Consider the following 25,577-nt stretch of genomic DNA (forward strand, 5'->3'; position numbering starts at 1 on the left):
GCACTGGATTTTTCCAATTTCCTCAACATCAGTCCCCAAAAGAGCACTTCAAAATTACCTTCATCGTTACTCATTGTCTCTCAACCGCCTCCTCAGATCAAGTTGACTTTTTGCCAGAGTGTATACATAGGAGTCACATATGAATATGTTGAAAACAGTCAGACTGCATTAGCTTGCTTGGTTTTGATAAGCTATTCTATACCACGAGGGATGAGAGGAAATCACAGTACAGCAAATTAATCTCCTGAACTGGTATCTAGATCCATATTCTTATAATTACCAAACCACTGGCTAATAATCAAGAGCAGGAATGATTCTCTTGCCTGAGTGAAAACCAGTTGTTTTTTCCTTCAGTTGAGATAAGCTAAGTACCACATACTGGGAATTAAATTTTCATCTTGTTGTGGCTCAGTGACAATGTACAAGCGATTTTAACCATGAAGACAATTCCTCTGTTCATACTTCTATCCAATTTATACCTTAATGAACATTATGTCATAAAAGGAAGTGGCTTTTTTTTTTAGCTGCAATTAATAATTCTAATTTATGGAGCTGTCATGCAGTAAACGTCCATTTTGATTTGGCTAACTGACAATTGCCTGACTTGAATATAGCTTTTAACCAGTATGAGACATTGCGAAAACAAGGAATTACTGGCTTGAGGTTGTATTGCAGAATCCTAGCTAGCAAACAATGAAACAAATTACTTGCTCTTGCCTTAAACTGAGGATCATTTTTTGTGAAAGATACTTCTCAACTACTTGCTACAGTGCTTCTTAATGCCTATTTATCCCATTCCAGGGTGGAGATATATCTCTACCAAAGGAGGTGTAAGGCACTCCTTTCCTCTGCTAGCCTGCAGGTGACCTTTGGGCAAGGTGTAGCATCTGCTTAGCCCCCCCCGATCAGGGTCAGGTGAAGCCATGGGAGCAGGTGGTGGATGTTCGTATGAGCAGCTGGTTCACATCACGAGTCCTGGTTATGTGACCACTGACGCCAGACACACCATCTCTGAAGAGTACTGATGATGGCTGTGGTCACCAGTCTTGCTGCCCAGAAGAAGGCAAAGGCGAACTACTTCTGTCGAAAAATTTGCCAAGAACAATCATGGTCATGGAAAGACCACGATCACTTACGTCATATGAGATGGCACATAACAAATGAATGAATGATCCCATCCTGCAAACAAATTTAAGTTGAAAGTTCCCTTTTCCAGCTTGGCATATTTTGCCAACTGAAACATAACAGAGTACAAATGCTAAAAGCAGCATGAATAGCTTTACCATAGTAACCTGCTATTAAACTCTCATCTCAGATCTCATTTGGGTTCTGCACATCATCCCTCCAAGCTTTACTGTTATTAGCATATTATTTGTGAAATGCTGCAAATACTTGCGATTACATTGATTACACAAACACAATATAAACAGTATTTTTAAGGCAGACAATAATACTAGAAAGACAGAATTTGCAGATGGCGAGATTTTTTACACCAACGAAGCAAAATGATTCTCTTGCCAATAAGAACAGCATTGTAAAATCAATGCGTGTATGTGGCTGCTATCTTATTCTCTCTCCATGAGTAACATGAATTAAATTCTTCATTCTGTCCTGAATTTATTCATTTAAAATCACAGTACAGTGCTTCTTTTGTGATAGCTGAAGACCTATTCCATTAAAATAGCTATAGTATTCTGAACTGAAAAGGCTGTCGCAATAAGAAATTATTTAATCCATGACTCACTCGATCATTTTATATTTATATAAACTCTATGTGCTTTCTTAGATGCTAAACTAGAAAACTTGAAAATCCGGTATCTCAGCTGAAGGTCACATAAAGCATCCGAATTCAATATCTCTGAATTTCAGCTTGAGTTACTGCATCTAACCAATATTGACAAGAAAGAACATACAAAGCCCCAAAGAGCAAGGGAAGGCTTCCTTCACACGGTTAACTGTTTTCCCCAAACGCTACAATGCCAATATTTCACTTCCTAAATATTTTATTTAGTAATAGCTAACATAATAGAAAACAGGGCAAAATAGACTGCATCATTTAATACTGTTATAGCTCTTGCATTTTAATCCAGCATATTTAAAAATATTTAGTGGATTAATAGGTCTAAAAACCCTCAAAAATCACATTAAAGCTTTTTTGAAAATAACTTTTCCGCAGGCTATTTCAACAAGTTGTTCCAATGTGTTTATTTAGTTCTTGTTGTGTTTCGGGTGAGGGAAGGGGGATGCTCTTGTTGCATTTTTGTTATTTTTCTGTGCAGGGTGGTACTTGGGGGTAGATGTTCTTGACGTGCTTCATGCGGGTGCAGTTGGGGGAAGTGTTGATGATCGTGTTGCTGTTCTTTTTTTGTGCGGGAGGAAGGAGGCAGGTTTGCTGTTTCTCTCTGAACTGACTTTCATGGTTTTTCTTTGTTTCGTCGCTACCTGAAGAAGAAGAATCTCCGAGCTGCGTAGATACTTTGATAGTAAATGAACATTTGAACCTTTGATTTAGTGTTCAGTGGCAAGTGAGAGAGTGACATCTTGCAGGGTGGGAGCCATTTGTAAAGTGCAAGTTTCGTTGGGAGTGAGTTTTAGTTGAGCCAATAAAAAGAAAGAAGTTGTAAGCGGAGCAACTGTTGTTGGAGTGGGCCAGTGTTAGAGTGGTCCGGCTTTGGCTCAAAAGGCTTGGGCAAGCACAGGCAGAGGTTCTAATTAAGTTTCTACTAAGTTTTTTTTTTCTGTAAGTACATAGCTAGTGTGTTGAGAATGGGTCCAGAGTTAGTGGTATGTATCTTGTGTGAGAAGTGAAATCTTTGGGAGACCACCTCCTGACAACTACATCTGCAGCAAGTGCACCAAAATGTAGCTTCTTAAAGACCGTGCTAGGGAACTGGAGCTGCAGCTTGATGACCTTCAACTCAAATGGGAACATGAGGTGGTAAATAGGAACTACAGGGAGGTACCTGGGTAACTGTTGGGAGAAGGAAAGAGAATAGGCAGCCACTGCAGAGTACCCCTGTAGACGCTTCCTTCAACAATAAGTATATCACTTCGGATACTGTTGAGGGGAAATGAACTTCTAGGGAAAAGCCATAACAAGAAGGCCTCTGGCACTGAGTCTGCCTCTGTGGCTCAGAAGGGAAGATGGGAGAAGAGGCGAGTGGTAGTAATAGGGGATTCATTGGTAGGGGAAGAGAAAGGAAGCTCTGTGGACAAGAACTAGACTCCTGGATGGTTTGTTGCCTCCCAGGTGTAAGCGTCAGGGACATCTTAGATTGAGTCCACAGCATCCTTATCCGGAAGGGTGGGCGGTCAGAAGTCGTGGTCCACGTTGGTACCAATGATACAAGTAGGAAGAGTGACAAGGTCCTTCCAAGTGAGTTTGAGGAGTCAGGTGCTAACTTAACAGACAAGACATCCAGTGCTGTGATCTCAGGATTGCTATCCATGCCACGTGCTGGTGTGGCCAGAAGAAGGAAGATCATACAGTTTAATATGTATTCAAGAGTTCAAGTACATTTATTATCAAAGAATGTATAAATTATATACCTTGAGATTTGTTTGCTTACAGGTAGCCACAAAGCAAGAAAGCCAAAGAAACTCAATTAAAATAGACCATAAAAGAGGAAAAAAAACGCCCACATCAAACAATAGAAATAAATAACAGCATTCTGAACCAGATTGAGTCTTCAGACCCGCTCTCCGAGGCAGCCGTAGTAGGCCCAAGCCTACTCATATTAGTCTTCTCAGTTCATCATACTAGTGGGACAGAAATGGCATGAAATTCGCAGAGGCAACAGCTGCTGAGAGGAATGAACATCGTGGGAGAGTTAATCATGGGGAACACCATGTGACTAAGAAGTTGGAGCAGAATGGAGGACTTCAGAAGGGCTCTCTTTCAGGGTGGGTGGGACCTGTACAGAAGCAATAGCTTGCACCGGAACGGGAAGAGGAATAATATCCCAGCGGGAAAGTTTGCTGGTGCTGCATGGGGGAAGGGTTTGAAAATAGTGTGGCAAACGTATGGGAACCAGAGCACCAGAATGGATAGTGGAGTGGTTGTGGACTAAGATGCTGTTAAGACTACATACAAAATCAGGAATCAAAAGGTTGAGCACGGTGGAACTAATGTACTGAGCTGTGTGTATATTTCAATGCAAGGAGTGCTATAGGAAAGGCAGAACAGCTTAAAGCATAGTGGGCACATGGAATTATGACATTGTAGCCATTAGTGAAACTTGGTTGATGGAGGGTCAGGGCTGAAAATGACCGACAGAATTTAATGCAGACAAGTGTGAGGTGTTGTACTTTGGGAGAACCAATCAGGGTACATTTTACATAGTGAGTGGTAAGGTACTGAAGTCTGTGGAGGAACAGAGAGATTAAGATGTATAAGATGTTGGTGAGGCCTAATTTGGAGAATTCCGTGTAGTTTTGGTTTCTACCAAAGGAGGTGTAAGGTGCTCCTTCCCTCTGCTAGCCTGCAGGTCACCCTTGGGCAAGGTGTAGCATTTGTTTATTTCCCCAATCAGGACCGTGTGAAGCCACGGTAGCAGGTATGAGCAGTTGGTGCATATCACAAGTTCTGGCTATGCAACCACTGACACCTCTGAAGAGTAGTATTACTGACTGAGGTCACCTGTCTTGTAAAGACACTGCCCAGAAGGCAGCATTGGGAAGCCACTTCTGCAGAAATATCTGGCAAGAACAATCATGGTCTTGGAAAGATCATGAGTGTCTATATCATATGGCATGGCACACAATGGAGGAATGAACCTACATATGTATATAATATGGATACAATATATGAACCTAAATATGTATATAAGATTGAAAGAGTGCAGACAAAAATGACAAGTTTGGTGCTAGGACTTGAGGACCTGTGTTATAGGGAAAGGTTGAATAGGTTAGGACTTTATTCCTTAGAACATAGAAGACTGAGGGGTAATTTGATAAGGTCATACAAAATTATGAAGGGTATAGATAGGGTAAAGGCAAGAATGCTTTTTCCACTGAGGTTGGGTGAGACTACAACTAGAGGTCAGGGGGTTAAGAGTGAAAGGTGAAATGTTTAAGAGAAGCTTCTTCACCCATAGGATGGTGAGAGTGTGAAATGAGCTGCTGGTGCAAGTGGTGGATGTGCAGTCAATTTCAACATTTAAGAGAAATTCAGATAGGTGCATAGATGAAAGAGGTATGAAGAGCTATAGTCCAGTGCATGTCGATAGGACTAGGCAGATTGATGGTTTAGCACAGACTATATGGGCTGAAAGGCCTGCTTCTGTGCTGTAGTGTTCTATAACTCTATTTGCCACTATTCTAATGGCTGTTTTGAACACTGAATCACTGAATCACTGGTTAGTGGTTTACCATCTGTGCAGAGAGATTCTGTTAAAGTTTAGAAACTGACAACACAGTGAAGCCAGATTTCAATTTTCCAATACTAGAAATGGACAAATACTAGAAGGACAAATCAAGACTGCCTGATCATATAACGGAGTCATATAATTAACTCACATTTCCTCTTCAGAGAATACTAGAGCTGCCGGTTCCTTGGGCAGTGCAGCGCTTAACCATGTGTCAAACTGCACAAAGGGTAAATGGATCCACCAAAATACAGGGGTTTAAAGGAATTTCAACCACATCTTCTCTTTGTTGGTAATACCCCAATTTCAAACACTGCATTGTTTATTCTGTTATACTTGAGCACATTCGGGGGTAGTAAGTGTAGTTACCAGGGCTGTTTTCTCTGGACCACTGGAGACAGAGGGGACACCTGATAGAAATTGATAAGATTATGAAAGGCATCGATAGGGTTTCACTGTCACTTGATTCTTCAGGAAGGAAGAAAGGCAAAAGACAGGAAGTTATAGATTGGATCAGTCTAACTTCAGTGGTTGTAAGATTTTTGAGTCTGTTATTACGAATGAGGATTCGGATATGGTTTTGTTAAGGAGAACTTTGCCTGACAAATCTGTTGGAATTATTTGATGAAGTGACGAGTAGGACAGATAAATGAGAGTCACTGGATGTTGCTTACTTGGATTTTCAGAAGACCTTTGACAAATGTCACATATAAGACAGCTAAACAAGATGAGGGGCAATGTTATTCCAGGAAAGGTACAAACATGAATAAAAGTCTGGCTGACGGGTAAAAGCAAAGAATGGGAATAAAGGGGGCCTTTTCTGGTTGGCTGTCTGTTCCTTACATGCTGGTGTTGGGTCCACTACTTTAGATGTGCACTTTACATTAGATGTGCAGGGTTCTCAGATTATTAACTGTAATGTTAACAGTTAACTGCATATATAAAATGGGGTCTCTGTAGCGTTATAATGAAATGGCTTCTTTGTACGTAACTGATGAGGTAATGCTCTGTTTAGTTGAAGTGTTTGGGTTATAATTATTGATAACGGAGGAATTAACCAATGGAAGTGATGTTGCTCTATCTGTATGTGTGGGAACCTGGAGTTGGTGCGAGGGCTTTTCGGGAGGAAAACCGAAGAGGAAGGACATGCTGGACGCGCTCCGGTCGACCACCGAGGTTGGATCCAGGCGGCGGGTCGAGGAGGTTGGAGAAGATCGAATAGTGAACAGAAGGCTTTGATAATTGAGCTCCAATGGTTGTGCACGAACTGATTGAACTCTGATCAGTTTTAGCACCTTTTTCTTTCTTTTTATATTGTATCGCTATTAATTACCTAGTTCCAGTAAGAATTATAAAGAGTAATCTGTAAAACGTACATTGTGTGTTGTCTGATATTGTATGTGCAAGTTTGTACCAGTGTACATTACACAGATCGCAATCGGGAGACACGGTTTGGCGGGTGGACGGATTTTCCCCGAGACAAACCCGAGCCGATAGCCCTAAGCATTACATATGTTAATGAACTGGGTGATGGAATTGGTGGCTTTGCAGTCAAGTTTGCAGATAGGTGGAGGAACAGGTGGTGTTGAGGAAGCAGGAAGTCTGCAGACGGACTTGGACAGGTTGGGAGAACGGGCAAAAAAGTGGAATAGAATGTAAGGTGCAGGCTGTCTATGAAGGCTCTCATCCAGGTCATTTTACATCAAGCAGTAGTCAATGAAGGCAACTGGACTTGGTGTGTTGTCTGGAAGACATTTCGCCACTCATCTGAGAGCTTCTTCAGTTCTAATCCATGGTGGGCAGTTTTCCGGCTCATCAATTCTGAGTTGTTTGAAAGTATAGCAATCAAAGGAGGGTCATTAAGAGCCATAGAGGTAATAAGAGCAAACACGAGGAAATCTGCAGATGCTGGAAATTCAAGCAACACACACAAAATGCTGGTGGAACACGGCAGACCAGGCAGCAGACTAATAAGATGCTCATTAGTCTTATCTTTGCAAGAATGGAAGTGGAGATGCGGGGTAGTGATGTTAGGACTGCATTGTAAGAAGCTGATAGGTGGTGTCGTACCCCACTTCCTCTGTGCCCGGATGGGTTTTCCAATTTGACAAAGATGGCTGCTTTGAAGGAGGGGTTAAGAGGGGAAAGACCAATTAATACTGATTAATTTAAATGCAAATTAACTCTTCCAGTGTTTTGATTACGTTTGAATCATTCTCCCAAGTTGCACTATGTCAGAAAAGAAGCTGGTCAAGGATTCTTAACGTGAAACATTAGCCCTGTTCCTTTCATTTCAGCTGCTGCCTAACCAACTGACTACTTTCAGCATTTTTATTTCAGATTTCTAGCAACTGCAGATCTTTGCTTTTGGATCATAAATATTGATACCAGTATGGATAAGAATTCATAGAACATTGGGCCACTCTGGGGAATATGCTTATCTCAAACCTGCATACATTTGTGACCTCCCTAACAAGAGAAATAAAGTACGCTCCCTTGTCCAAGTGACACCTACAACTGAAAAGAAATCATAGGAACAGGCCAACAGTTTTATCAATAGCTTACAATTTGAATCCCAGTCTCTCTGCTTCAAAAAGATTGTTTAGTTAGCTCTTCGTATAAAAATATTTAGATGGGTCCTCCTCAAGGTACTTACTGCGAGAAGTAATGTACTCTGGAGCTTTCCCTGGACTTAAAGGCACAGCTTCTTCATAATAATCCTCAGGTGGAGGAGTTGTGGGGAGAGGGGGTGGTATATCAGATACTCCCTGAATATGAGAGAAACTTGCATTAGCCATCAGAATCTCATTAATCAAATTTCAATACAGCAAAGGTCCACAAATACGAATGTGATAACATCCAAGGAACTTGTTAAGATGAAACAAAAACAGAAAATGTTGGAAGCACTCAACAGATAGGGTAGCACTTATGGAAGGAGAAACAGAGGTAAATTCTTCACAACAGGGTCAAAGTTTCCAACAACCATTCTGAGTGTTTGCAATTGTTTTTGTTTTAGATTTTCAGCAACTGCAGTCTTCTAAAAAATTCTCAGTTTGTTAAAAATGATATTAATTGAATGGCAAGACACCAGGGAATACAAACAAGGAACAATTTGTATTCAGTTGAGTGACCAGTGTCGTCTCAGTGTAACATCTCAAGCTAAAGTCCATTGATCACTGGTAAAATTTTGGTCAATGTCAGCCACCAAATAAAATAGATGATAAGCTGCCAAAAAATAGATTAAATCCTGAAATTCAATACAACGCAAAAGATTTTCAACTTATTACATCATTCTGTGGTCAAGTATTCATATTGCTTTTCAGTTCTACACGTCTTTTTGAGTTCTCAGCTGCTCAAGGGTGTGTTTGGAAGTTGCCATGTTTACAGGACTCAATTGCAGGAAAATGAGCCAACTGAGGGCGTCAAATCACACTGCAAGTTCTTCAGCACTCAACCAGATGGTGCCTCATTCTTTGATTAGTTCTGCTGCTTAAAAAAAACCCTCATCAGCAGTAACTTTACACTCTTTAATAAATAAAAACATTGCTCATTAATTAAAAAGATCTGGATCAGTTAACATACCTTCATTTATCGTAGCTGGCCAAGAAAAATTAGCTGATGTGAGCTAACATAAATAAAATATCATCTTCTGCACAGAAGAGTACAGCACCTCACAGACTGCTCAGTCTTCTGTCTACTCAGGCACTTTTTTTTCCATCTGTGAAAGCATCCTTGGTTACCACATTCAGTCACCTCAGAACCCATAAACTAGATTGAAAGCAAACCAACCCCAATAGTAAGTGACTATTCAAGAAGGGTTTCTACAGAAGAAATCAAATATCCAAATACACAAGACTCACTGATTTGGAATGTGGCGTTTCAGGTAGTGGCAATTCAATACAGCCTCCATCCTTACAATCCTCCTGCATGTCCTTAAGGCCACGTAATTCACAATCTGCAACAACATGAATGAGATTTATACTTTAGTAGTTACAATTATACAATGGATAGGAAGCATTTTTATTTACATTCAAGGTTATTTGAATAAACTTGATATAGCATGTGCTAAAGAAGTACTGGAATGGGAGTCAATTGCTGAAAAATGGCTTGGGTGATAATTCCCTAGTATTGACACTGCTGAAAATTTGTAATAGATTTGACATCCTACACTTTTTTTTTACATTCTTTGTTCCCTTTGGAACACTTATTCACAGATGGTGAAAAGCATTCTTTTCTGTAGTACTTTATGACTTCCTTGCCTACATTTTCTTCTCTGTATGTGGTCCCATGTGCAGCATCTATAGGACGTTGAATTATGTCCCACAGATGAAGCACTTACAGTTTGTCTGAATGGTACACCAGAGGGAAATTTGAACTGTTTGTTTTTTTTTGAAATGGCAGCATTCATCACAGTGATTTTGATACCAATATCTGGAAAATTGTGCTTTGCACAGTTTGAGCAGTGGAGTCCTTGAAGCAGGAGAGTAGTTAAAAGGCTGGAATCATTTTGCAGTACTGCCATTTGATGCTTTACTGGGAATTTAAAGTGCGTTTCTGGATCAATAAAATGATATTATCTGAATGATCATCTAGGATAATGTGAAAAAATCGCATCAAGAGTTAGACCCTGGCATAAGCAACAATTGGTGTAGAAACATAGTACCAAAGAATAAAGTTGAATTTACTACAATTATATAATATCTTAGCAAGACCATGCATGCTAATTTATTACCAATGCCAACGCTACAGGTATGGTCTTGCTAAGGCCCTACAGTAAGCACAAGATCATGAAATGGTCCTTTGTCTCATGATTGGTTTACGATTGTCACATGTACTGAGATACAGTGAAAATCTTTGTTTTGTATGCCAACCATACAGGTAATTTTAAAAAATAAGGAAGGGAAGCTGCTTCTCATGATAAGTTGAGTTGTCCAAAACTCCGCAATTTCCTGTGGTCTTGGACCAAGCAGTTACCATACCAAGTTATAATGCATCTGAATGGGATGCATCCATAAAAATTGGTTAAGTTCAATATGGATGTGGTGAATTTCCTTAGCTTTTTGAGGAAATCGAGACACTAGTGTGCTTTCGTGGCCATAGCATCTACATGCTTGGACCAGGACATGCAATCAGTGATGTTTACACCGAAGAATTTGCAGTGTAAAATTTCAGCATCCTTGCCTAAAAAGTTATTCAAGGAGTGCAACAAAGATTTACTAGAATAGTTCCTTGGATGGTAGATCTATATGCGAGAAATTGAGTAGATTTATTCTCTGTTCCTTACAGTTCAGTGGAATGATCAGTGATCTCTCTGGAACACAGTTCTCAGAGGGTTTGAGGGGTAGACCTGAAGAATACTTTCTGTGGCTGTGCAGGCTAGAACTAGGCTCACCTAGTTAACCGAGCTGACCTAGAACTAGGTTAAAATATAGGATAGGTCATTTAGGAGAGAAAAGTTCACAAGTTTCTTCATGCCCCTTGGAGTGCAAAATTCCAAAGATTCACCACCCTTTGACTGAAAGATTAGTTACTGCATTTAAAACGGAGATAGATATAATTCTGGATATTGGAAGAATCAATGGATATGGTGGACGTGGAAAGATAATGACCTTGAACTAGAAGATCAGCCACAATCTTACTGAATAACGGAGGAGCACTGAGGGCCAAAATGCTTTACGCCTGTTCACATTTCTTATTTTCTTTTAACCACATACCTTTCTACCATTGGTTGTGTTACTGTTGTTATGAGTCTTAATACCTCTGTTGGCCATTCACTAAAATTTATTTTGGGCTCAGTTATGTTGAGTCTGACCTACTGGCCGGAGTTGTCATAGAATCATGAAGCCACACAAAACAGAAACAGGTCCTTCAGCTCAAATGGTCGATGTTGGCCAAGATTCCCAACTAACCTGGCCCCATTTGCCTGCATTTTGCCCACATTCCTCTAAAACTTTCCAATCCATACATGTTGAAGAAACTTTTAAAAGCTGTATCTGTCTTACCCACTTCCTCTGCCAGCTCATTCCATCTACTGACCACTCTCTGGGTTAAAAAAAAAATTCCCAAGCGTTATGACCTCTCGTTCTCTTGAAACTAGCTGTCACCAGTGCTTCACTGTTGTCACCAGTAATCTCTGCTGTAGTTTCAAGAAGCTCGCAGGTTCTGCACACTCTTTTCTTGGCCAGTGAGGTTGCAGCAGGTCTGGTGCAGAGGCCCCTTCCCCCTATGACAGATTTTGACAGAAGGCAAAACTGGGAGCAAAGCTTTTCTATCTGTCAAAGCCAATGAATGATTTTAGCAGCCTCAAGTACTCCTGACATTCACAGACAATTTGTAGGTAAAAATATTAAAATCTAAGTTAATGATTAAAAGACCAGATCAACTTTGAACATTTAAACAATTAAAACAGTTAAACTGACTCATTAGCTTCCCTACATCTCCCAATCTCCTGGCCTAAAAATCCGCAATAAAATCAAGCATCTTGGCTTCTATGCCAGGTCAGATTAGCACTAGGAGATTCTGCAGCAAACTGGGAAATCTTAGCTGGGCTGGTCTCAGCTATTGGATTCCACGTGGAATCCAGTGGGATGTGTCACTTGATTAAATATTGGACTTCTGAGTTTGACAGCACACATGCAGAAGAGCTTAAGTCACTGCAGCTGAAAGTTGTATGGCCAATTAAGAACTACTGGTTTCCAATGCCAAAATTCTCTCCATTTTATTCATCAAATTATTCAAGAGGTGATCTGTCCGAACATATACATATACACATGCACAGGTTTGAGACATTTCCCTCAATAGTATAAAAATTTCCTGAGTGCCTGATCTTTCCCAGGAAGGAAGCAAAAACCATTCACCACATCTAAATTCAGGTGCTGGAGAAATTTCAGCCAATGTATGCTCAAGAACAAGTCACTAAATGGTAACATTTCAGCATGAAGCGATTAAAAGTTTTATTTGCAAACACTTCACTGTGAATAACATCTGCTTTCAGCAGCTCTACATATATACCTTCCAACACAATATGGGTAATGCTGTGAATGATATAGAGATGTCTCATTAATGTTATAAATTAACGAATAGCAATATTTTAAATTACAACATGCAAATCCCCATCATGTGAATCCCAGAAGCCAGATGTTGTGAATGTGGCTGAGTCAATGGTGCTGGTATCAGTACCAGTACAAATTAGTTTCTTTGAAGCTTGGGATATGTACCTTCACCATTCACCTCTGTTTTTTATGTGAAGTTCTGCAACTGCGAGGAAGCCCAGAACAAAGAACAGACATCAGAGGCAAGAATACACAAAGCACGTAATCCTGAAACTGATCTCTGCTGTGGCAATTTGAACTTCTTTAAACCAAACAGTATTGGAAAGAAAATTCTGACAGCTAGATTTAAACCAATTGTGAGCAACTGAAATGTTTTCTTAGTTAATATACAGTAGTTCTGGCTTAAAGATTGAGGAGAATTCTGTCATGGATAATCTTGCACAAACACTTTTTTATTTATCTTATCAAATATCAAGTTTATATGAAAGCTTTTCTGATCAGTGAGGTTTTTGCTGCTGGCTTAATTAAAGAATTTTGGCAGTAGTTTCAAAATGAGCTGATCTATCTGACATTCTGCTAGACTCCAGCAATAACACATTTCTTTGGTCTACTTCTTTGGGCTCTTTCATATTAAAAAAACATGACATATGTGAGTGATGATAAACCTGATTCTGATATGGGTCTCCATTGTAGACTGAGAGTGGGAAGGGGGCAGGGAGAGGGGATCATGATTGAGAAAAGAGGAAAGGAAATGGGAGGAAGCAGAAAGCACGAGAGAGACTCTCTGTAACGATCAATTAACCAATTGTTTGGAATCAAATGACCTTGCCTGGTGTTTCAGTGCTAAGAATATCTGCACACTCCCCCACCCCACCCTGCTCCTGGCACTCCTTCTCTGCCACCTGTCCGCACACCCCTCTCACGGTGCTCCACCCTCACAATTTCCAACATCCTTTGCTCCAGTAAGATTTACAAACTTGCTCTCCGCTCCATGTTGACAAATGCAGTTCTGTGCAGAAGTCTTCTGCATTCTAGCTATATATAAGACTTTTGCACAGAACTATATATTAACGCAGTGCAAAATCAGGGCGGAGCTACAATGGCGCTTAACAGCGACTCCTTGGAGCTCATCTGCAGAAACAGACCAATTTCTTGTTTGGAAGTCTCTCTTTGTCCGTTTCAGGGTGGTTGCGATTCTGTCGAAGACCCTGACCTGGAGTTACACTCAGACTTCAGTTCTTTGCAGTGGGGGGACCTGTTTCTGGCAGCTCACAACCGACTACCTGTCAAAATCCCAAGGAGGTGGACTAGAAGACAAGCACGCCTTTGCGGTTCCGAGACTTCACGGCTCTGTGGAGGACCTGACTTTATCCCGTTACTGCTGACTGAAGTGTCATGGTAGAAAACGGAGTATTAGAAACAGCAGATCAGCTGCCAGGGCACTCTACTTGGCGAATCTTGTGCTCTCTCTCGTTGGCCGAGGAGAGTCTGGTTGTTGCTGATTCTCGACTCGGAAGACTCGGTGGGGGGGGGGGGGGGGGAGGGGGAACCATGCGACAGACTTTATCATTGCCAATCAGTGAGCTGTTTTGATATGTCTCATCTCTTGTTGCGACACCTCTCTGTCCCTTTATTGGTATGTTGAACTGTTGTGTGAATGATTAGTTTTTTTGTTGTACTGCAGACCATGGCCTTTCTTAGAGGTTTTGTTATTTAGGGTGGAGGGTGCTGATGCTTCTTGATGAAATAAGTAGGGGAGGGGAGGAATTGTTTCCTTGCTGCTGTTTACATGTGGGAAGGGGGAGTAGGGAGAATTTGGGGTTCTTAAGTTTTTACTGTCACTCATTCTTTGGGGGTTCACTTCTGTTTTTGTTCATGTCTGTGAAGAACAAGAATTTCAGGATGAATATTGTATACATTTCACTGATATTAAATGGAACTATTGAAAAAGAGACAAAAAATATGAGATAGTGTTCACAGGTTCATTGTCCATTCAGATACCAGAGGGGAAGAAGCTGTGTCTGAAGCATTGAGTGCTTCTTTCGGCTCCTGTACCTCCACCTTGATGGTAGCAATGAGAAGAGGGCATGTCCTGTGTGACAAGGGTCCTTAACGATGGATGCTGCCTTCCTGAGGCATTGCCTTTTAAAGGTGTACTAGCTGCTGGGGAAACTAGTGCCCATTATGGAGCTGGCTGAGTTTACAACTTTCTGCAGCTTTTTCTGATCCTGTGCAGTGGCCTCTCCATACCAGACGGCGATACAACTGGTTAGAATGCTCTCCACTGTACATCTGTAGAAATTTACGAGCATCTTTGGTGACATACCACATCTCCACAAATTAGTTATGAAATATAGATGTTGTCGTGCCTTCTTTGTAGTTGCATCAATATGTTAGGCCCAGGATGGATCTTCAGACAATGACACCCAAGATCTTGGAAACTGCTTACCATTTCCACTTCTGATCCCTTAATAAGAACTGGTGTATGTTCCCTTCACTACTCCCTAATGAAGTCCACAATCAATTCCTTGGTCTTATTGACATTGAGTGCGAAGTTGTTGCTGTGACACACTGAACCAACTGATCTATCTTGCTCTTGTACATTTCCTTGTCACGACCTGAAATTCTGTCCACAGTAGTTGTGTCGTTAGACAGAGTCGAGCAGTGAGCTAAGCACATATCCTTGAGGCGTGCCAGTGTTGACTGGCAGCGAGGAGGACATGTTATTTGAAATCCACACTGACCCTGGTCTCCCAGTGAGGAAGACAAGGATCCAGTTGCAGAGGGAGGTACAGAGACTCAAGTTTTGTAGTTTGTTGATTAGACTGGGGACAGGATTGTGTTTAATGCTGAGCTGTAATCAATAAACAGCAGCCTGACGTAGGCTTTGCTATTGTCCAGATGATCCAAGGCCGAACGGAGAGCCAGTGAAATCCCATCCACTGTAGACCTACTGTGACGATAGGCAAATTGCAGTGGATAGGTAGGAATTGATTCTAGCCATGACCAACCTCTGAAAGCACTTCATTTAATTTCCACAGTTGGTGCAATAAGTGTAACACTTCAGTCGATATCATTAGAAAGCTCAAAGTGATTAACAAAGTCAATGCAAAGGGCCAGAAAGAGCACAGGTATCTTGAAAATTTCACCTGCAGCCTGCAAGCACTAAGCTTGTGATGGGTATTCGCTTTCTATGGCCCAAGAGGCTTATTGATCAACTCAGCTTTCTAGCACAGCTGCATGGCCTTTCCAAAGGGTCAAAGTTGTTGGTGATAAAGTTAAACTTTTAACAAATAGTCTATGCTCAGCTTTTTGTTGTAAACAAGGACCAGTCCACAGTTTTTAAAGTAAATTGCAAGTAGCAATCAATAGACAATAGACAGTAGGTGCAGGAGTAGGCCATTTGGCCCTGCTAGCCAGCATCGCCATTCACTGTAATCATGGCTGATCATACACAATCAGTACCCCGTTCCTGCCCTCTCCCCATATCCCTTGACCCCGCTATCTATAAGAGCTCTATCTAACTCTCTCTTGAATGCATCCAGAGACTTGGCCTCCACTGCCTTCTGGGGCAGAGCATTCCACATATCCACCACTCTCTGGGTGAAAAAGTTTTTCCGCATCTCTGTTCTAAATGGCCTACCCCTTATTCTTAAACTGTGGCCTCTAGTTCTGGACTCACCCATCAGCGGGAACATGCTTCCTGCCTCCAGCATGACCAATCCCTTAATAATCTTATATGTTTCAATCAGATCCCCTCTCATCCTTCTAAATTCCAGTGTATACAAGCCCAGTCGCTCCCATCTTTCAACATATGACAGTCCCGTCATTCCGGGAATTAACCTTTTGAACCCATGCTGCACTCTCTCAATAGCAAGAATGTTTGAACTTGAGATACAGGTTTACAAAGTAAAGTGACCAGGAGACTTGTCTCCATCAGCCAATTGTAAGACAATGGGGTTAAATCACTTAACACAAATAAACACGGTTACAAGTTTGGATGTTAGTGTACTCCGGTGGACAGAACTCACAGCTAATTGTGGAGGTTTGGGCTCTCTGTTGCCAGAAGTTTTTAAGACAATCTGAGTGAGTTACTTGTTCCAGCAAAGGTACATGGAAAATATCAAATGTAGATGATGTCGTTGAAAAGAAAATAGTATAAATACCATCACGCTTTTGGGGTTGTTAGGAATAACAAGAGGGATGGAGGAGGGGAGAAGAGTTACTGGAAGTTGGAGAAATCAACGTTTCCTGATAGTGGCCTCATTGCGGCTGAAGAGGAGACCATAGACTGACATGTTGGAATGGGAATGCGATTGACATTTCAATTCAACCATTTCAATTCCAATTCCCATTCTCTTTGCAACTTGTCAGTCCACAGCCTCCTCTTTGGCCACAGCAAGGCCACTCTCAGTTTGGAGGAGCAACACTTAATATTCAATCTAGATAGCCTTCAACCTGCTGGCACGAACTTCGATTTCTCCAACTTTTAGTAATTTTTCCCCCTTTCCCTTCCTCCTTCTCCATTTCCCCACACTGATCCCCCCCTTACCTCTTTCCTCACTTGCCTTTCACCTCTCTCGGATGTCCCTCCTCCTTTCCTTTATCTCATTGTCCACTCTCCTCTCCTATCATATTCTTTTTCTCCAGCCTTTTACTTTCCCTCTATCACCTCTCAGCTTCCTACTTCATCCCAGTCCCTCTCTCACCCACCTAGATTCACCTGTCACTTTCTAGCTTGTACTCCTTCCCCTCCCCCCTCTTTCTTTGTCTGGCATTTTCTCCCTTTCCTGCCCTGATGAAGGGTCTTGGCCGGAAACGTTGACTGTTCCTTTGTTTCCACAGATGCTGTCTGACCTGCTAATTTCCTCCAGCAATTTGTGTGTGTTGCTTTGAATTTACAGCATCTGCAGAATCTCTTGTGTTTAGTATCTCCTCATCGGTAGGGAGGTGTGACCAACCATTCAAGCACTGGGTGTTGGCAACTTCACCACAGAGCCTAGACAGGGAAGTAAGCTAATTCTTGAATAATAGGTGGATACTGTACTCTGTAACCTCCCTGTAGTGAAGGTACTCACAGATATTTATATTGGATAGGGCTTAAAATTTTCTTTTCAATTTAGGGCTTTATTGACAGGGTGCCAATACTGTCACAAGCTACTGAGGGATGAGGCAAAGGAGGAATCTGAAAGTTAGGAGAATCTTAAAATAAATCTGTTGGTAAATGAGAAGCCAGTGCAGGTGTGCGAGCGCTAGGGTGATGTGTGAACAGAATTTTGTTTGAAATTGGACAAGGGCCACAGAGTTTTGGATAATTATATTTAGAATAGATTAGAGGTCAGCCAAGAATGTGTTGGACAAGTTTAGCCAGAGGTTACAAAGGAATGGAAAATGGCAAAAAAGTAGAGGTGAAAGGCAGGAGTCACATTGGGGACTATAATGGAAGTAGAAGCAGATAGTCCAGTCGAGTGTGAATTTGAAAATTACTTTCAAAGCCAAGCATGACAGAAAGGTTGCAACAGACTGCTTCAGCTTTAGAAAATGCTCGGGATAGGATGGAAACACTGGCTTCGGCCTTCCCAATGTTTAGTCGGTGGACATCGGTGTCCGTCGATTCTGGATGTTGATTATGCCTTGTGATCAGGTCAGGGAAAATGAAAGGGGCAAGTGAGATGACATGAGATAGAGATGAACATGCTTACTATACACCTGAAATCTTGCATGCTTCAGTTGATGTTACCGAGTAGCAGGAGGAGGGATAAGAGTGACCCTACCTGGATAATGGAGCAGGGCTGAGAAGAGCAATCTTTGCTGCTGGTTCTCTGACTTCAAGTGGATACACAAGAACAGAACTAGACAGGTACAGTCCTGCCCAACAAGGCAATAGTGGAAAGGCACTGTAGGACCAAAACTATGTCAAAAACTGCACCCATGTTAAGAAGCATGCTGATTGAAGTTTACTGCAATCACTGCCATTTGTCATTAACGTTGCTATGTGCTGGTTATCACAGACAAGAGGAAGTGTGCAGATGCTGGAAATCCAAGAAACACACACAAAGTGCTGGAGGAACTCAGCAGGCCAGGCAGCATCATTAGAAAAGCGTAAACCATCAATGTTTCGGGCTAAGAACCTTCATCAGGCCAGTGTCTTGCTAAGTGCTGGTTATGAAATGGTGGTGTAATAGTTAAGTTAATGGATTTGCAATTAAAGTTGTGGTCCTTTGATTCAGAGACACTCTGGCAGTTGGGGAACTTAAATTCAAGTAGAGGGAAATTTAAAAATAGAATCTTAGTAATGGCAACCAAAAATATGTTGGATTACCATAAAGAACTATTTAGTCCCTTCAAAGAAGGGAACCAACCATACTTATTCCCCAACTGCTTTACATATACTGTTGAATCTATCAAAAAGGTTGATTCTTAATGCTCCTGAAGTTGGGTCAATTAAGGGTGGACAATATTGCATAGATTGTTAGCAAGAAGTACATTTTTTGAGGATGTAACTAAACACATTGATGAAGGAAGAGCAGTAGATGTAGTGTATATGGATTTCAGCAAGGCATTTGACAAGGTACCTCATGCAAGGCTTGTTGAGAAAGTAAGGAGGCATGGGATCCAAGGGGACATTGCTTTGTGGATCCAGAACTGGCTTGCCCAAAGAAGGCAAAGAGTGGTTGTAGATAGGTCATATTCTGCATGGAGGTCGGTCACCAGTGGTGAGCCTCAGGGATCTGTTCTGGGACCCCTACTCGTCGTGATTTTTATAAATGACCTGGATGAGGAAGTGGAGACATGGGTTAGTAAGTTTGCAGATGACACAAAGATTGGAGGTGGTGTGGATAGTGTGGAGGGTTGTCAGAGGTTACAGAGGGACATTGATTGGATGCAAAACTGGGTTGAGAAGTGGCAGATGGAGTTCAACCCAGATAAGTGTGAAGTGGTTCATTCTGGTAGGTCAAATATGATGGCAGAATATAGTATTAATGCTACGACATGGCAGTGTGGAGGATCAGAGGGATCGTGGGGTCCGAGTTCATAGGACGCTCAAAGCATCTGCGCAGGTTGACTCTGTGGTTAAGAAGCCATATGGTGTATTAGCCTTCATTAATCATGTAATTGAATTTAGGAGCAGAGAGGTAATATTGCAGCTATATAGGACCCTGGTCAGACCCCACTTGGAGTACTGTGCTCAGTTCTGGTTGCCTCACTACAGGAAAGATGTGGAAACCATAGAAAGGGTACAGAGAGAATTTTCAAGGATGTTGCCTGGATTGGGAAGCATCCCTTATGAAAACAGTGAACTCAGCCTTTTCTCCTTGGAGCAACGGAGGATGAGAGGTGACAAGATAGGGCAGTATAAGATGATGAGAGGCATTGATCAGGTGGATAGTCAGAGGCTTTTTCCCAGGGCTGAAATGGTTGCCACAAGAGGACACAGATCTAAGATACTGAGGAGTAGGTACAGAGGAGATGTCAGTTTTTTTATGCAGAGTGGTGAGTGTGTTGGATGGGCTGCCAGCAACGGTGGTGGAGGCGGATACGATAGGGTCTTTTAAGAGACTTTTGGATAGGTACATGGAACTTGGAAAAATAGAGGGCTATGGGTAAGCCTAGTAATTTCTAAGTAATTTCCTAGTACATGTTCGGTACAACTTTGTGGGCCGAAGGGCCTTTATTGTGCTGTAGGTTTTCTGTTTCTATTCCAACAGTGAATAAATAACACAGGACTGTTATAGAGATAGAAGCTTGATCAAATGAAGTTCTGGGAATGGTGGGAGGCAAAGGACATATTCAGAAACTTTGGAGAATAGAGACAGGGCAGTAGGCAGCAAAGATAAGGAGTGAAATGCTTTTTCTTCCCCCCAGTGAAAGCTTCTACAAAAGTAAATTTAAAGTGTCCAGACAATATAGGTGGAGAGAGGCTATTAAAAAAAGAAAGTTAACAGGAGGAGAAGAAAAAGAATTTGAGTAGTCAGTTCAATAGAAAGAAGATAGCTATCTTGGTAAGAGATAGGAATGAAGTTCTTTTTGGTACACTAAAGCATTTTGGCACCCTCGGCACATCAGAAACTGCAAAATATATTGGAGAAAAGTGCATTCATCATTCACAAGGAAATATCAAATGCAAATCGAACGATCTGTTGATAAACCCCTTAGATGGATGCACTCATACAGAGCCACCATAAACTGCTCCTGCCCAGCATAGTGAAACCAGCCCACCTCAAACAAGACCCCCGCGTGACTCATCATGGACACTGTTGCAGACTAAAGAGGAAAGGGAATAACCTTCCAACAGCCACAAAAATGATGCCTTGATGGAGGACAAGGATTTATAATTCACTTGAAAGACTGTGAAATAGGAAAGACAGAAGAGCGTGGAACTTTGCCCCGTTGTGATTTTCTGACATTTTCAAGCAAAAACTTGATTTATTTCAGATGATGAGTGATGCTATTTATTAAAAATGATCAGCTTATTGCAGTAGAGCACATGATGGTGATGTGGTCTGACTGATGCAATAGCTACCAAGTAATTCTGGCAATGGTTGTTAACGATCTTCACTCCGCAGTTGATTCCTCTTGGAATTCTTTTCATCTGCTTGTTTCTCCACTACAAAATTTATCACGAAAAGCTCTGAGGAGGATCTCTTATGAGAGGATGAGGAGAGGAAGTAACAATCTCTGTCACAGGAGACCAACTTGAAGTTCTAAAGAAATAGCAATAAAACATTAAAGAAACTGAAATACATCATTGGCCGTATGATGCCTGCTTCCTTCGGGATTGAAATTTCAGCAATACATAAGAAAGTACTGCCAAGCGATTCTGTTTGCACATGGTAGTGTTACTATATTGATCATACTTAACTGTGCAAGCTGAGGAAAACATAGCATTGGTTCTTGCCATCTGTTCTTACCCATTGCGTACCTTAAATGGTCAGCAAGTACTGCCATTTCAAAGGAATATCACTTGGAGTTCCCAGAGAGCTTTTCTGGATAAATGAGGTATCTCACCAACATAACCTACTGCATCAAATTTCTACCTCAGTATGTATTAGCTTGCAGCCCACTTTTTATGTGCTATGTCCTTTTGTCTTTTCCCATAACAGAGTGACTAATGGCACCTGTTGCAGCCCCCTGTCCTTCCTTAACCAACTTTATATTTTGCAAACCACTAATAAGGGAATAGTTGTCCCATGCCGAGATGATGATGACATACCACAATTGTATTTACAAGCCATCACAGCTAAATTAGTTCAGAATTGATGGCTTCTGGCTCATCCTGCATCACCATTGATAGAACTATTTCAAATGTGGTTCTTCACAGATTACAACCATCACCACTAAAGTGAGTTCTTTATTAATGAATTGAGATAAGGATGGTGGTAAACATTTTAATCTACAGATTACAATCTGTTGAAGAGTTTTAATAACATCATCACAACATTGTAATTCACATCCAGTCCATTTTCCCTTTTCTCCCCCCCATGAACTACAATCTGTTTTGAATTTTGTTTTGTATGAATTTCATTCTCTCATTAATCTGCGGTATCTTCAATTTTAAGGTTCATTCTATTATGTCTGTAATTATCAACTGATTTCTTTTTAAATTGAAGACGAGTTGTACTGAGCAAAACACAAAATGCTGGAAGAACTCAGCAAGTCAGGCAACAACTATGGAGGGGAATAAGCAGTTGATTGTTCGTGCTGAGACCCTTTATCAAGACTCTTCAATAAGGTCTCAGCCCAAAATGCCAACTAGTTATTCCCCTCTGCATGAGGGGATGCATGCTGCATGTCCTGCTGAGTATCTCTGACATTTTATGAGTTGCTCTGGATTTCCAGTATTTGCAGGGACTCTTCTGTTAAACAGCTGTACTGAGATAGTTCTTATTGTTATTGCCTCTAGTTATATTGGATTTGTCTTCTGACATTGTAGTTAATGAAAGAAATTTGTTCATTTATGGACTCTTCATTCCCTGTAGTCCACATTTGTTGAAGTATTCTTAATGGGACACGAATGGAAAATATAAATGTCCAGTTTGAAATAACTGCAAACATGCACAATGTTAACTAATTGGAAAAACATTAATGATACTCAAAGGGCTCTTTATAATCTCCAGGGCTGCAATGCAGTGCAAACAAACCATAGAAATAAAACATTTTGTTTTCTACAATGAAGTCAATGGCTACTCAACAACAAAAAAGCTATTTTTCCATTAAATAAATATCCGACAAAAAGATTGAAGTCTTAGACTGGGACAAGAAGTTTAGAAATTGGAGCTATTTAAGTTAGATTGAGAACTACATGACTAATATCCTAAAATGGACAGGCAGTGGTGGATGGGGATAGAGACAAGAGTGGCAGGGAGCAGGGTGCTTTGAGTGAATGCCATCAGAGGGATTTTTTCCATCAATTCTTTTTTCAAGCTGTTCTTTGCTTCAATGATCAGAAGATGATTGATTAGAAGAGTTGATTTTTGGTATTATGCTATGTTATATTATGTTTCATTGTGTTACTTAAAGAAACAACTGCATTGTTGTCAGTCAGAAGACTATAGTCCCACTCAAAAGCATATCTTTCTTTGATCAATCTATAGCATTCAGACTCCTCTATTTGCTGATTTCTCCTTACACTAACTGTACTGTAATTTGTTATATTTTATCTCAATCAAAATGAAATAGGAACTGGTCAAAATGCCAGGAATTTTCTTCTATTATATTTGAATACCACTTATATTGGATTAAAAAAAGATTTGCTTTTAGTTACCTTTACCAAAGCATCAACAAATGCATTAATAAGTTTAAAGTTCGACATGTCTGTATGTAGATGATGGAGGGAGCATTGCAGCTTTCTAAGAAATGTATGCCTCTGTCAGTAACTCGATTAAAGCTAAAGTATAATTTGCAGTGGACAATCAGGCTTTCAATATTGAAATAACTAAATCATTTCTATTCTTTTTTAAAAACAATATATTTATAGAAGCATTACATTCCCATTCTCTATTATTAATTCTGCATTTGTAATTGGGGCAAGTTTTATAAATCATCACACAATACGAGGGGTGATTGATAAGTTTGTGGCCTAAGGTAGAAGGATATGAGTTATTAACTTCAGACTTTCTGCACAATCACTTAAAGAGTTGACCTGTATGTGCATGTAACAAGAGCAGTATTACTCATCTCCTTCTATCTTAGGCCACAAGCTTATCAATCACCCCTACTGTGGACTACCTGGAGGTCCAAGATGCTCTCGTTACATGCACGTGCAGGTCAACTCTGAGTGATAATGCAGAAAGTTTCAAGTTAATAAATTCATCTCCTTCTACCTTAGGCCATGAACTTATCAATCACCCCTGCTGTGGACCACTTCTACAAAGAAGGGATCCGTATGCTCCACGACCATCGGGGCTAAGTGTGTTCATGTAGGAGGGGACTATGTTGAAAAATAAATGTGCTAGGTTTTCTAAAATCGACTCCTACCTTAGCCCACAAACTTATCAATCATCCCTCGTAATTACAGCTTCTTACCCATAGTAGTACTATAGGAATATATTCTTTAAAAACATAACTGTATGCAGATTTTACCATCAGCTTCACAAGAATAGCAACTAAAAAAAAAATGCCAGGTGACCTCTGCAAGTCAAGCAGCATCTGTGGAGGTAAAAGGTGTAAACTGAATTTTTGCGTCAAAACCCTGCATCAGGATCGATAGGAAACCAAAGGGCTTGTTTGTATAAAGTGGTACAAGGGGCATAGTGGTTGGACGGATGAGATAAAGGCTGATGGGTGTTGGGTAAAATAAGAGAGGAAGTGATAGGCAGATGGAACCAGGTGGAGGAGTGGGTTTGGTAAAGATTTTGGTTAGGTTATAGGTAGAATCTGATGGGGAGGGGATAATAGGCAGGTGGAACTAGGTGGGGAGGGGATGAGAAAGGTAAACAATGCGAGAAGAAAACTAGATGGACAAGTCAAATATGTGTGGGGAGACAATCCCAGAGCTCTGAGTTGGAGCAACAATTTGCTGGAGGAACTCAGCAGGTCAAGGTGCAGATCGAATTCCTCCAGCAAGTTGTTTGCTGCACCAGGTTTGAGCAGTTATGGTCAGTTGTCTGTCTAGACGTGTGGGTTACTGGAAACTGGAAAATTCTACATTTATACCTTTGGGTTAAAAGCTAATCAAATGAAATGAGATGTTGTTCTTCCAATTTGCTTTTGCTCTAATAAAGCAGTAGGCAGAGGACAGGTAAGTATGAGAGCGGAAGGAGAGTTAAACTGCACAAAATCAGGAGCTTGAGATGGCTGTTGCGGCCAGACCACAGGTAAACCTCTACCTCACTTGGAAGACCAAGTTTTGAGTTATTCCAAGTGAGGCAGAGGTTCACCCGCACCCCTTCCAATTTGGTCTGCCATTCAATGCTTATTGTGTGGTCTCCATTACATTTGTGAAATAAAGCGTAAACTAAGTAACTATTCTGCAAAACACTTCAACTCTGTCCATAGTGGCTTCCAATTACATATTATTTTAACTCTCCTTCCCTCTCCCACACCAACTTGTCTATCCTTGGCCTTCTGTAGCCTTACAATGAGGACAAATGTAAAATGGAAGAAAAAAAAATCTCATTTTCTGCTTTGGTAGTTTATAATCCAATGTATGAATAATGAATATTCCAATTTCAGGGAACCCACACATCAGTGTTCTCTTGTCTGCCCAGCTTTCTTCTCCTTTTTGTTTATTCCCTTCCCCCATTTGGTTCCATCTGCCCATCATCTCCTCCCCACCTGTTTCCACCTATCGGCAACCAATCTCCCTCTACCCCATCTGCCGCCCCCACCCTCCCCAACCTTAAACTGCCAAAATCTTTCCACTCAACCCTGATGCAGGTTCTTGACCCAAACATCAACATACACCTTTTATCTCACAGATGCTGCTTTACCTGCTGAACTCTCACAATGTTCTGATTTTTGTTTATAAGCTGTTAACATTTAGAATAACACTTAACTATATAACTTCATGTCATATTCCACAGAGGTAGCAATTACTCATGCCAGGATATGCAGGATTTTTTTTGACAACTTACGGACTGCTACATTACTGTACATTTGCAGACACAAGACATTTTATATTTTATTTTATAATTGTAGTGCATACTGGCAGTTTTGC

General features: G+C 41.0%; 1 protein-coding gene across 4 annotated transcripts in view; it reads right to left on the bottom strand.

Moving 5' to 3' along the window:
• Positions 1-25,577, bottom strand: part of LOC132405409 (actin filament-associated protein 1-like 1) — a 188,715-nt gene that overhangs the window by 71,304 nt on the left and 91,834 nt on the right. For all 4 annotated transcript variants that reach the window (XM_059990180.1, XM_059990179.1, XM_059990181.1 and 1 more), the window contains exons 4-5: positions 9,227-9,321; positions 8,023-8,134 (exon numbers count right to left, since the gene is read on the bottom strand). In XM_059990180.1, coding sequence (XP_059846163.1) covers positions 8,023-8,134; positions 9,227-9,321 — 207 coding nt within the window. The remainder of the gene's footprint in view (positions 1-8,022; positions 8,135-9,226; positions 9,322-25,577) is intronic.

This window comes from Hypanus sabinus, chromosome 15, assembly GCF_030144855.1.
Source record: "Hypanus sabinus isolate sHypSab1 chromosome 15, sHypSab1.hap1, whole genome shotgun sequence".
Taxonomy (NCBI): Eukaryota; Metazoa; Chordata; class Chondrichthyes; order Myliobatiformes; family Dasyatidae; genus Hypanus; species Hypanus sabinus.